The 13,511-nt window shown below is 47.4% G+C and overlaps 1 protein-coding gene across 1 annotated transcript in view; it reads left to right on the forward strand.

Moving 5' to 3' along the window:
• LGR6 (leucine rich repeat containing G protein-coupled receptor 6) overlaps positions 1–13,511 on the forward strand; it is a 157,524-nt gene that overhangs the window by 51,783 nt on the left and 92,230 nt on the right. The window contains exons 2-3 of the mRNA XM_026101270.2: positions 1,476–1,547; positions 13,298–13,369. Of these exons, the coding sequence (XP_025957055.2) occupies positions 1,476–1,547; positions 13,298–13,369 (144 nt within the window). The remainder of the gene's footprint in view (positions 1–1,475; positions 1,548–13,297; positions 13,370–13,511) is intronic.

Here is a 13,511-nt window from a genome sequence, read left to right on the forward strand (position 1 = left end):
TCATACTTCTAACTTAGTTTCAATTCTTGCTCTTGGTATAAACGCCCTTCCTCCATTCATTTATCCATCCCCAGGTGGTTACAACTCCAAGACAGATTCCCACTGACATTGGTGGGTCATGTCTTCCCTTAGGCTCATGAGATTTACTGGAAGAAGGAGTAAAGTAAAATTCATTCATTTTTATCTTGTGCCTCCTTATTCTTACATTACAAGAGAGGGGGCTCTGTCTTTCCCACCTAGTCTACAGTTTGAAGGAGACAAATGCTATCCTGCATATATACAATGATCAAAAATAGCCCCTCTGCCTCACACAGCTCCAGCCAGAGCCTTAGATGGCATTTGACTAGGACATCTTTAGTGCTTTGCTCAATAGGGGAGATGACCCATTCATTCCCATTGTTTTTAAATATGCCAGCATGTGATTCAGCCTCATTGTTCCTCATAGTTTTAAAATTGATGCTCACATGCAGTCATCTGAACACAACTTGCTCTACATTTCTGTAATAACAAATGCTGTTACCTTTATATGTAGTTGCCCGTTAGGGCAGGGTTGCAGCTATAAAGTACCAGGCCTCCTGAAGAACCTCTGAGCCCAAAAGCATCCTTCTTTTTTTCCAACTATTAGCCAGTCTAATGCACCATATGCTGCAGACTTTGCTACCTTTATATCCTGAGACCATGACAGCCCCAGAATTCTAGCTCCCGCTGAGGACAACACACAGTGACTTTGTATGGGTCAAGGGTTTGAGACTCGGCAGATGTCCTGGACCCTTTGGGTCCCTGCACAATCTCCGTCGCTGAGAGTTTATCAGACCCTAAGCAGATAGAAAGTGAGCCTTTAACTGGAAACCGCAGAGACTAAAATAAGCATAATCAGATTCCCCCCGCACCCTAAACTTAGACCTTGTCACCCACAGAGCAGGCTTAAGGCCTATATTCTAGGTGTTGTCCTGTAGTTTTTCCAGTTTAGAGCAGGCCTGTTCGATAGGATGCAACCCTTCTTCCACAGCTTTCTGTCTCCTCAAAAACAGCTGTGTTTCCCAGAAGAGCTGTCTGTGAGGGCTGGCATGACTAGTGGTGACAGAAAAGTGCTTTTGGGCCCAAGTACGTAGTGTAGTATTCCAGTATCATTGGGCTTCCTGTCCAGTCCCAGGAATGTGTGAGACACTAATACTCATTGTGCTGTTAGGAATTGCCATAATTTGCTCTCTAACCTGGAGAAGCTCAAGCAGACCACACTGAAGAAGTGATTACTTCACCGTGGTTACTTCCTTCCATCCACTCCGCAGGCTGATGTTGCAGGCAGAGCCTGGCCTATGATAAGATGCTAATGATGGAGCTTGAAAGGGTTTCTCTCTCCAAAATGTTTTCTCCCTTAGCAGCGGAAAAGTGGCACACAGCCTGGCAGAGGGATTTATTCTATGCAAATAAGTAAAAGTAACTGATCAGAGATTTCTGTCTTTCTTCCTTTTTAGAGATCTGAGCATGAACAACATTAGCTGGCTGCAGCCCAGGACTCTCTACCACCTGCGCTTCCTGGAGGAGCTGTAAGTATAGAGCAACCACACGGAGCAGAGCATGGTCAGGTGGGAGCAAGCTGGAGAGGTGCCTGTGGCTTTGGTAACAATCCCCAATGTTGTCTGTCATTGGAGTTAAAGGCTGGGATGGAAGGGGGCTGCATAGCTGGAAGAGGGTTTAATTGTTGCTGGAGCTGTAGGAGCTTGACTGAGGATAATACCTTTAGGTGCACAGGCCAGATGCCAAAAGAAAAGAAGTGCCAATCCATTATGCCAAAGGGGGCAAAAAATTAATACCTTCCACCAGAACAGAACCACACAAACAAGTAGCTTCATTCACCTTTCTGCCTACAGGGTCTCCTCACAGCCATCTGCAGTCCAGAGACATGTCAATTCCTGGTCACTTTGCATTTGGGACTGCAATGAGCCTAGGCAATGGAAGTCCAAAAAAGCAGCATTTGCTCCAGAGGCTGGGGTGTCCCATCATGCACCAGTGAGTACAGCAGTCTGAGCAGGCACACTCAGACACAGCAGCAATCCCAGGGAATCAGCATGTGGCTGTGTGTCAGTGAAGCAGTGGCCCCACTTCTGAAAGTGTGAAATTAACCACCAGCATCAGAAACCACTGGAATCCCTTGGGAGCCCCAAAAATAGGAGCCTGGAGGGCAGAAGATTTAAACTGGACATTCTGCATAGGTAAATTGCACCTGTATGGTCTTATTCCACTTGACCGTGAGAAATACCTCCAGGTGTTGTTCTCATGCTGTTGTTCCTTTCAACACAACAGCTTCTGCTGGAAAATGCAATTTCTTCAAAACACTATTATTACATAGAATGAAATGCTAGTGCATTTGATGTATATGTTGTAAACTTAGTGTACCTATAACAGTTACAACAGCTTAATCTGAGTCTAAATGAAACACTTTGACTTTACTGAATCACTCCTTGCAACCACTTTCACAAAAAGCACTAACATTTCAGCAACGTTAGTTTCCAAAATGTCAGAATTTCCTACAGAAAAGGAATTTGCACTGCCCTGAATAGAGGCATTTACATCTCCCAGAGAGTCAATAAACACTATCCCATGTGTTCAGCTATCTGTGTTAATATTTGTGAAGGCAGCTGAGTGACCCTGAATCAAAAGCATCCCATAATATTGTGTAATGCCAGTGATATGCACATATCAGGGTGCTGATCTGCTCCTCTTCTGCCTAACACCTTACTGCTACGAGCTTCAATGCTGTGTAACTGTGTGTAGCACTCAGACAGCACAGTCATGAGCAGAAAGTCCTGTGTGTGTGCATTTAGAAGAGCTTGCACATGTGTGCACATACTTATGTGAATACACATACACAGAGGCAAAGTTACTTCTCCGAACACTCAGTATTGCCTAAAGAAACCAGACCAGATATCAGTTTTCATTGTTTCCATAACAGGTCAGATCTCGCAATTATCAAATCAGACTACAGATTATTAGTTTCAAATAGACTGCAGCTGGCAGCCCCTGGAGTTGATAATCTTCCCCAGATCACCACCTGGGAAATGAAAAATCATGGGGTAGAAGGAAAGGTGCATGAGATAAAAGGTCTGCCTGTGCAGCCTGGGACATTGAAGATTGCCTGTGCTGATCCTGTTGTGACAGACTAGGGAACCCCAGCCAAAGATGCTGCCCACGAATTGGGCTGAGCAGTTGTCTAGGCTGGACTGAAAGAGTCTGTTATTATCCCAGTGGTAAATTTCTTAACTTTTATAGAGATTTGCTTTGGTCATCTTTGGTCTTCACCTGCTTATGGCTTCTATTCATTAGACCTTGCTCTGCATTGGGCTGCTTATAAGGAGCCCCCGCTACCAGTATGCCCTTTACCATTTGGCATTTACAGACTGTGCAGGAGTCACTTTTTATTCTTCTTTAGCTTCGCAGCTCGAGCTACCTACAGAAGGTGGGTTTTCAAGACCTTGCATCCATCTGAAAACTTTTTCTTTCCATTTTTTCAGCGTCTGTGTTGCAGTGTGGACACCCAAATCATTCACTGGGGTAGTACTGCTTTTTGCACATGGAGACTGTACTCCCTGTTGTATACAATTAATGGTTGTCTTGCTGCAAGCAATCATGTCCTGATTACATGTCATATACAAACAGAACAGTCTTAACCAGCACTGAATAAATAGTCATAGAATCCAAAAGAGCCAGCTTTCCACAGCCAAAAATAATTATGAATGAAACAGACTAAGAGGAAAAATCTAAACAGGAAAATCTGAAAAATAATTGGAAGTTGTTAGAGAACATTTCACTAGAGGTTCAAAATGCCACAGTTCCTCCTTTGGAAAGGAAAGGTATTTTGACTAGGAAAAAACACCATAATTAGGAATAGGAATAGAAACTGCAGCATTGTATGCCTATGCATACCCAAGTTTATGCTTGAATTTGACAGCAATAATATAGTAATCCTATATATAGAAATCAAGTAATTGATATGAAATCAATGAAGTAAGGAAATATTTTTATTTAATATCAGGAATGAAAAGTGATTCTCTCAACAACAGCATCTAGATAAATATTATACATAAGCCTGTCATGTCACCTATAACTGTACCAAACTTTCATTCGAAAACATTACATCAGGACCTTCACATTGAGGAGGGGAGTACCCTTTGTGCAAGCATGGGCAGTCCAAAGATTTGGCTACTTACAAGGCTTGTCTGCTTGCATGTCCTCAATAGAGTTTTTTTCAGGTTTCACAGCTAAAACCTCTGCATATTTTGACTATCCTGAACATATTCCCTTGTATCTACTATCACCCTAAAGGTGACGTGTAGCACATGATACCAAGCCTTCTGTCATTCCCACCATGGCAGAACTGCCCACGCTGGGGCACGCAGCAAAGGCCAGAAAGCCCTGCTGAAAAATGAGGGACCATCCAGGTATCTCCGTCTTAATGCCTCCTGGGGAGGAGGAAGTCCTGACAACCTGCCTCATTTCTAGGCCAAGAAGGGCTTACAAGAAAGAAGGCAGCTCTGCTGCAGCCCCCTCAGACCTGGAGAAGAGGTTTGAAGATACCAATAGCAGAAATGGGGCTGGAGGGCAAGTCAGAGTAGGTAGCAATGGTGCAATCCAGGGCAAGACTGGTTTGGAATTGTGGGCTGCAGTGATAGGGGATGGATAAGGGACAGTATAGATAAGGGTAGAAGAGAAGGGAGTAAGCTGATTTTGGCAGAGTGAAGTGCTTACTAGGAGGTCTGGGAGATGGAGCTAAAAAAACTTGTCCTTGCTGCAATTATTCATCTTAGTAAGGTGAAACCTCCTTTCAGCAGGTTTCTCAGCTCCAGGTATTTGGGTGACCTTCCTGCCCCAGCCTGCCTTGGGCCCTCCTGTGTTCCCTGGTACATCCTTGATAAATTGGGTAACAGGCTTGAGGACTCAGCAAGTGAAGAGAAAAATTGCAAAATTCAATTCAGGGTGAGGTAAAACTGGTGATCTGGGGCTTCAGTCAATGCAAAACAGTTCATTTGACCTGAAACAAAATGTTTTGTTGCATTTTCAGGTTACTTCTTAACATTGTTTTACTTTGGGTCAAACTTGAAAAGAAAATGGCATTTCAAAGTGAAAGCTGAAAAGCTTTGTTCCAAAGATGCCTAAAAAAAATGCTTGTACATTTTGAAAAAAAAATTACATTTTCTTCAGCCAAAAATATTTGCCAACTTCAAGACAGATTTTCAGATCTCTTCAGGTTCCCTGGAAACTATTGTTTGTTAGGGACAGCACTTTTTCTTGCTCTAATACTCAGAAACATCCCCAAGACTCCCTGTCACCCCTGGCCCTTGAACATATATGGGTGTGATCTGTCCCTCCTATTCTTTGAAAGTCCCAGAAAGTCCATGTTCCTCCTCCACAAACTGCTCATAACTCCTCTCTCCTGTTCTGTTGCTGCCAGTCATCCCTCTCATTAAATCTATCTCCAATATCTCTTGGGCAAAGCAGCTTAGAGAAGATCTGGGATTTTTTTAACCTGTCACCTTTTATAATGCCTCCTTTTTCTCTACATCTATTTTAGCACCACTTGAGGCTCCCCATAAACATGGAGTTTCATGAAAGTCAGAGATCAGCCGGACTCAGGGCTCAGCTTGTACATAAAGCTGGTCATCTGGGCTTCAAGTGAGGAACAGGAATAAAGGGAAGGGGGAAGAATACTGCAAAAGGAGATAGATGTGTGTCCCATGGACACTGAGGACACATGTGCCACCTCAAGCACCCACTCCTTCAGGCTGCTGTGGAGCGCAGCTGGCCATGAATTCACCTGAGCCTCAAGTGTGGCAGCCCTCTGCATTCACCCTTGCTGGGCGGTGGGGGATGCAGGGCAGCAGGTTAAACCACAGTGGTGCATGAGGCTCTTTAGCAAGAGGCTGCACAATGAAGCAGTCAACCAGGCCACATCACCGGGTCCAGTCAGCCTGTGGCCCCACGAGGCCATGTCCTTGTTGGCTCAGCTCCCATCTGCAGACCAAATGGCCGTGTCTCACAAGGGATCAGAGGCAGCTTTGTGGTTACAGACGAGCACGGATGAGGACACTAGGACTTCTCCAGTTCTACCATTTGCTCACTGTATGGTCTTGGGAAAGCAATTTTCCTCACCAATGCCTCTATTTAGCCATCCATTCAGTGACAAGAATGAGCCTTTCAGGTGCCCTAGATCCTCTAGATCCTGTTAGTCATTAATTTTTACTCTGAGCTGCTCAAGAAGGTGTTATGGATGCAATTAGCACTCTAGCTCCAGGGCTCCAAAGAGACCAGATTCTTCAGTTTCAACCAACTTTGAAGAGGCAACATCACCAAGGACTGCCCTCCGAAGGTGCCTTTCTGATGGCCGTCTGTCAGTCTGCATTTCTGGCTCCCAAGACTTCCTCTGCTCTTTGTCACCACCCTGCCTCTAGCTTCAGTGGTGAAACAGAGCTAACTGCGCTCACAGCAGACAAGAGAGGCAGTGCAGGAAGCAGGCATGTTCCCAGTGCAGGCACTCACCGACTCTTCCCTCCAAAGAAAGCCTGTCCTAGTGCCACTGGAAGAGGGGTGTTCAGACATGGGCCTCACACAGACAGGGAGCAGCCTGGAGTTTAGTATGACTCCTCTTTGTTTCTTTCTTTCTTTTTCTTTCTTTCTTTCTTTCTGGCAGCAGGAAGATTGTTTAAAGTTGCTAATAAATTCCAGTTAATGAAGCCTGAAAAGCCAGAGCTGGGAGCCAAGAGAAACAAGAGCAATCAGTACAGAAGGAATAGAAAGAGGATCTTGAAAGCCAGCCTGGGAATAATAACATGTTGAAATGTGTTTGCCGGCAAGGGCTTTGTTACTGTGCTTTGAATCCAAACGCAAGTGCTTGGTGCCAAGTAGAGAAACTGCAGCCAAAGGCAGGTGTTCATTGCCATTCACCTCTTGCTTCAGGGCACAGCGGCAAGATCAGACCCCTTCCCAGCCACTGGCTCTTTCACCTGCCTCTTATGAGGCCCTGGGGGCAGAGGGACTCACTGTCACGGGGAGTGCCTTGCCTGTGCATTTGGTTCGGTTCAGTAACAGCAGGCTCAGGATCCATGCCGTGGCCTCTCCTTGCAGAGTATTCCCTATCCCATGCATAATGGACTGGAGGCGAAGCGACAGCATAAGAGCAAAGTGAAACAAAATGCCAACATGTGCGTTGGGAATGGGACCAGAGTAGCCCTGTCTTCCTCCCCTCCCACAGAGAAGACCCCCTCTTCCTCATCCTCTTCCTATGGGGGTGCAAGGGCCAGTGGAGCTGCGGTGGGCTACAGAGCATCAGCATTGCGTCAGTATTCCCCTGCCTGGTGTTGGAGCCACTCACTCCAGCTCATGGACATCTGTGACATCCATCTGGAGTATTGTCCAGTGCAGGCTGTCACTCCATTAAATGACTCTTTCTGAAGTGATAGCTCTGCTGCGTCAAGGGGTGCTGAGATTTCTGGGCAATGTTTGAGTATGCTGGCACCACAGGGAAATGCCTTTCCTGGAGCAGTGAAGTAACATGTCTAGGGCAGGGCACTCCTGGGAGAGTAGCTTTGGTAGGTGTCCTGATATTCCTGTGACAGCACAGGCTGCAGCAGTCTCTGGTAGAGGGACAGACACTTGCGGGACTGTGACCTTGTGCAATCCCGGCCATCTCTGCAAGGCAGCAGGACCCTGCCTTGCCACGCCAAAGCCTGGAGAGTCATCACCATTCCCTTGGCAGCCGCCTCGCCTGGCACAGCGCTCCATTCCCAGATAGCCTGCCTGTGGCTGAGAAGTACTGCTCTTTCTGTGAGCTGCAGCTGCTCTGAATGTTTGGGGACTCTTGTTCCCCTCCAGGACACGGCCTAACTCCTGTGTCCGAGAAGGCACCGGGACACTGTGACTGAGCACACTGCTGTGGCTCACCTCCAACTTGTTAGTGACAAGGGGAATTTTATCTAGGATATTTTGTCCTCCTGGTTGACATTTCCTCCTCAGCAGAGGAAAACATTGGTCACCAAATCAGTGCATGTGACAGCACAGGGAGGGTCAGAGGATATTTCCTCTGAAGAAGCCTTCCAGTGGTCAACTCTGTGAAAGCTAGCATAGCGTGGAGGCAGGCATTGGCCAAAGTACAGGTGGGGACATGAGAAAAGGGCTTCTGCAGGGTTCTCCATTGTGCACATTAAATGATGGAGCAAAGTTACTGATTTGGCCCAAAACAAGTTTAATATGTTTCTAAAATTTTAGAGACTTTAGTTCCTGTTCTTTGCCATTTGGGCTAAGGGTAGTGTTCAGCATCTCAAAAATCCTTGCAACTGAGTATAACTCACCCTGATTTTCCACAAAACTCCCTTCTAAATGGCTAGCTCTGTTCTGGGGTATTCCAAGTGGGGCCCCACAGTAGAGTAAAAATTCAAAGCAACAGTGAAGGCTTGGAAGGAGCAAATATCCCCTGAAAACCTCGACAGCTTTTATTATAAGGGGATGGAGTAAATGCATTTAGTGTACTGTATTGGGTTGTTCACTAAGGAGGTGTGTCTTATTAATTCTTACTTGGCAAATTAATCCAAACCAGCTTGCATATGAACATCCGTGTGGGTTGAAAACTGGCTTGAAGATCGTAAACAAGAGAAACAAATGCCGTCAATCTATTGAGTTAGAACAGGCATTCGGTGGGAGCATGGAGAACAGAGTTAAGAATAGGCCTGCATAGTCTCCTCCTCAGTGGTGGAGTAAGGCAATAAAGACTCTGTTAGAGACACCTCCAGGTAATACCAAACTAGGACCAGCTGCAGATTCCTGTGTGGGAAGGGAGAGTCCAAGCCTGAGTCTTTTCTCAAATATACCATGTTTTCACTTGCATGACTTAATTGGCTTTATTCCTGTTTTACACTCAAGCATAACATGGAGCCCTTGGTCCCTTGTGTTTCCAGGAGATGGCAAGGTCTAGGCGTGATGTCACTGTTTAGACAGGAGTGAAGAGAATTTATCTGAGCACAGATTCTGCCTTGACAGTGTAAGTGCCTGAGAAATGAACTAGAGCAAGAGATCAAAGAGGTAGACCGACAAGCACAACAAAGATTTGGCAAGGAGAAAATTCCACCAGGATATGGACATACATGTTTGTCCTGTCCTGCCAATGGGCAATGTTCCTGCCTCCTAATGTGAATGATAAGGGCATCATCATGTTGCCTGAGCACATGACATGAGCGATCATGCCCAGTAAACATCCCTTGGGTGTGCCATGAGAGTTGTAGCATGACCAAGAAGCCCAAGATACAGGAGGGGTGGGAGCCTGTGGTAACTGAACTACAGAAACCATGAGCTGGTAAATCACGTGTTTGTTCCAACTTGGAGTGTATTGGGAATGCAGATCAAAGCCTGGAGGAATGTTCCCAGAAATCACTGGGCAGGGGAGGAGAGCAGAATTCAAAATCCGCTGAACTTGCACACTTTCCAAAGCAAGCCAGCCAGCTCCAGCTCCCATCCTCCACTTCCACCTGACCCTTTTCTTCCTCTTTCACCAGCCACTTTTAATCCAGAGCTCCCTCTTCCTCCCAACCCCAATGTCATAAAGGTATAAGCTCCGTTGGACAGCAGGGCATACAGCAGAATCAAGTCTGCCTATGCTAAAGGTAGACCTGGGTTAAAGCCCTAGACCTGAACAGCCCTGGAGTGGAGCTCCTGTGATATGGACCAGACATTCACTGCTGGAAGAGCAGCTCCCTATTTCCCTGTACATGAGAGGCATAAGCGAATGCCACCGCTTAGCCATTTTTTGCAGAGAGATTTGGAAACATAGCTTCAGTCTTTCCCATGGAAGGAACAAATGAAGAGATGTCTCAGAGGAAGTCACACTGGCAACATCACTTAAAGTTTTATTGTCCCCTTTTAAATAGAAATGAGGGAGCCATCTCAGTGAATTTCCTAGGATTTGGCTTCTAAAGATGCAGTCAGCTAGTGTCTGCCTGCCGGGCTGGGAGATTTCTGGAGAGTCTGGGAAGGAGAGGGACAGAGGAGGGAACCAAGTCCTAGAGAGGCTGACAAGTGACAACGGGCAGTGGAAGGGCTGCCCACTGACTGAGGGAACTCATTGTGTCTTGGGTCTCTTGCACAAATTGGCCCAGCAGCTAATGACATGGAAGCAGGCATTCCTTCCTGGCGGACACCCCTCCTGCAGGGCAGTACACCTCAGAAGACCTATCCTTTCCTATCCTACGCTCGGAGGCATGGGACAGTCATATTTCCTTGCCTGGGATACCTGGCTACTACCCTCAGCATCATGCAATCGTTGTCCTGGACGTACAGCAAGCCTCCAAAGCCCACACTCCCAGAGCTGTGTGCACACCTCTATCACATACCCCACTAGGAAAGTGAAGCTACTGCCTATGTGCATGGACACAGGCATCTCCCATCCACCAATCTCCACAAACATGCAAGTTAGCACAGCCTATCCTGGATCTCAGCAACACTGGCAGTTGCCCTGGAAGATGGATCAAGTGAAGTGGATGGGATTAGTACCTCCCCTTGTGCCCGCTCCTCAGCTCAGCGCTGAGCTCTGCACCTGGGGAAGAGAAGCTGGGCTGCCCTGGGAGTGGGAAGGAGGTAAGGATAGCAGGGAGATGAGCTGGAAGATAGAGGTAAGCCAGTGGGGTGGTGTAGTCTCGGTGTGACATGGCCAAGAATAGAGGCAGGAGCAGCAGGGGGTCATGGCTGCCTTTTCCAGGGCTGGAGGATGCTTTGTGCTCCTCAAGTCACCCAGAGATGCTGCCCAGGGAAACCGTGACACCCCCCTGCAGAACTGTTTTTCCCTCACGTCCTGTTGTGTCCACAGTGCTGAGAAGCCACGAGCTGGCCCAGCATGTGTCCTGCCAGCAGACATGGCTCCCTGCCACTCTGCTTGGAGGCCGGGAGCACAAGCCTGGCCTTGATCCAAACTGTTAGTGCTTGTGCTGCTAATCCTAGAGGTCCCAGCTCTATTTAGCGACCTGGCAAGTGGGTGTGGGTCCCACAAACACACCAGGCACGTGAACATAAAGGCAAACAGCTGCCAGGAAACAAGCTAAAAGGCATATATAACTGGGAACACGTGTGGAGTGCTGCTGGCTGAGGCACGGGGGCAGACAGGAGCTCCAGGGAGGTGAGGACAGACAACCCTCAACAGAGGAGCTGGCAAGGCCTGGTGGGATGTTGGGAGCAGGCTGAAGATGCCGTGCTGAAACACCTCCCCTCCAGGCGAGCACTCTCGTCTCCTGGACAACACTCCCTCCCATGTGGAAATCAGCAATCAAAGGAGCAATTACCCCAAATCACAGCCCCCAAGTGACAAATAGCCCAGCCTGCTAGGTAGCTTGCATACTGCAAAGAGGCAGGTTACAACCTGCTCGCACACATTAAAGAGACGACCCTGTGCTGTTTATGCTGTCAGAGGCCTAATTATGGGAACAATTTTCTCTAGATTCCCGAGGGGAGAGACAGGGAGGGAGAGAGCTTGGGCATCCACACAAGCTTGCACAGCCACCAGTGACTGCGGTTCCCCAAAAGAGCACAAACCTCCGTGACCTTTGTAGTGTCCCCAGTGCAAAGCACTTTGCTTTCAGGCTGGATTACACTGCTCATGTTGAACACCTGTCTCCTTCACAGCCAAAATTTTGAAAAAGGAATTGCCTTTCTTGCCAACACTAAACAAATATGACATGTTTGCAAGCTTGTGTGCCCAATCTCTTGGTCCTGGTTTGAAGTTTCTCAGCCTCAAGATGAACCTGGTCACAAGCATGTTTACTGCTGTCTTTGGGAGATGCAATATTCCACTACAAGTTATGTGGACAAAAACAGTTTCTTACCCTGTGACTATGGAAAAGTCCAACCTTGACCTCTCTTTGACCACTTGGGGATCATAAAGTAAAGCAGAAATGCAGCAGTGATTTTGGGTTTTAATCTCATGATTTATAAACCTGCCTTCATAATTTCTGGCTGCTGAGCATGGGGATGGGGTTCAGGTTTGTCCCCGTGAGAAAAACAGGAGGAGGGGAAGATCCTCCAATTCCTACATTGAGCCTAGGCTCAAGAGTCCTGGATTTTATTCCTGGCTCCCCCACAGGCTCCCACCATAACTTCTCAGGACCACAGTTCCCATGTGTGAAAGTGATGGTAACAGTGAGAACTGTTTGCAGCTTTCAGTGTCAGTGAAAAACCCAAATCCATGTTAATGTCTCAGCCTGTTTCTGGTTCTTGCTAAAATTTGGGCACCCTCATCAGATGATCCTGTACAACAGTGAATACCACAGTCTTTCTTTGAGAATTTTTTTCCACCAGTTCTGAATGCTGTCCCCTGCTCTTTGTGCTGTGACTCTGGTGGTCCCAGTCTCCTCTGTGACGTTGTTCCTCATTTTGTCGTCTTCTCTTCCATCCCTTCACATTCGTCTCCTCCCACACTGTCCCTATCTTTGTCTTCCCTCCTACGGTTTTCTCCAGCCACTGTTCATCCTCACTGCCCATCTGAGAACCACTTTTGCCATCTCTGACCTGGTTTTGCAAACCATACTCAGATGAGCTGGCCCTCTTGTAGCATCCGCATGGTATTCACCATCTCCTGCCCCTTCCCCAGTCTCCCCTTGCAGCAGCCATACCAAACTCTCATGTGTGGAAGGAGCTAAGTCTTTGCTACGACCACATAGGTCAAAGTAGGGCTGAGAGTGATGGAGTGAAAGCAAATCAGGTGGCATCAGACTTTAAGAAACTGATCTGTAGTGCAAAGCGTAACCTGCAGGATGCAGAAACAGGACACATGCAGACATCAGGGACAGATAAGGGGCAAAGCCATGATTTAGGGATATCCCTCCCGGGACCCACTTATGCCTGAGCAGAAAGTAACTCTCCCCCTGCCCCACCCTCACTGCAGGCATCCGGCTGTGAAGCAGTGCCCCAGGCAGAGGTCCCTCACACAGGCAGCCACAGGAAGTCTGTGTTGTAATATCCGTGAAGTGGGGTCCTTTCCAGGTACCCGGGGAATGACTTCAGCCACAAGCTATCCCTGGATGCTGAAAGCACTGAACTGAGAGTTGGCGGTAGTAATGAACCATTATTTTCTTTGCTTGTTCCCCAGCCATAAAAGGGGATCATATGCAAAGATTGCCTGAGCCCACACCCGCAGCTCAGCTTCCAAGTGTCAAAACATCCTCCCTGAGAAGGCTGTAGCAAGATGCATGAATTGTTAAGCCTCTGCAGACGAGGGATTGTCATTACAAGGATGTTGACATATTACTGGCTCTTATTTTTGCTGCAGACGCCTCTCTGGAAACCAGATCTCCAGGATCCCAGGGGAAGCTTTTTCTGGCCTCTACAGTCTGAAGATTCTGTAAGTAATTCACTCCCTTCTGCACAGCTACCACCATCTCCCCCTGCCTCCCACAGCACCTTTATGCCAGGCACTGGCCATGCACTGGGACTTGGAGCCAGCCAGAGGAATCTGCCCTTGCTGCAAACTGAGTGCCTGACTG

The sequence above is a fragment of the Dromaius novaehollandiae genome, chromosome 27 (assembly GCF_036370855.1).
Source record: "Dromaius novaehollandiae isolate bDroNov1 chromosome 27, bDroNov1.hap1, whole genome shotgun sequence".
Taxonomy (NCBI): Eukaryota; Metazoa; Chordata; class Aves; order Casuariiformes; family Dromaiidae; genus Dromaius; species Dromaius novaehollandiae.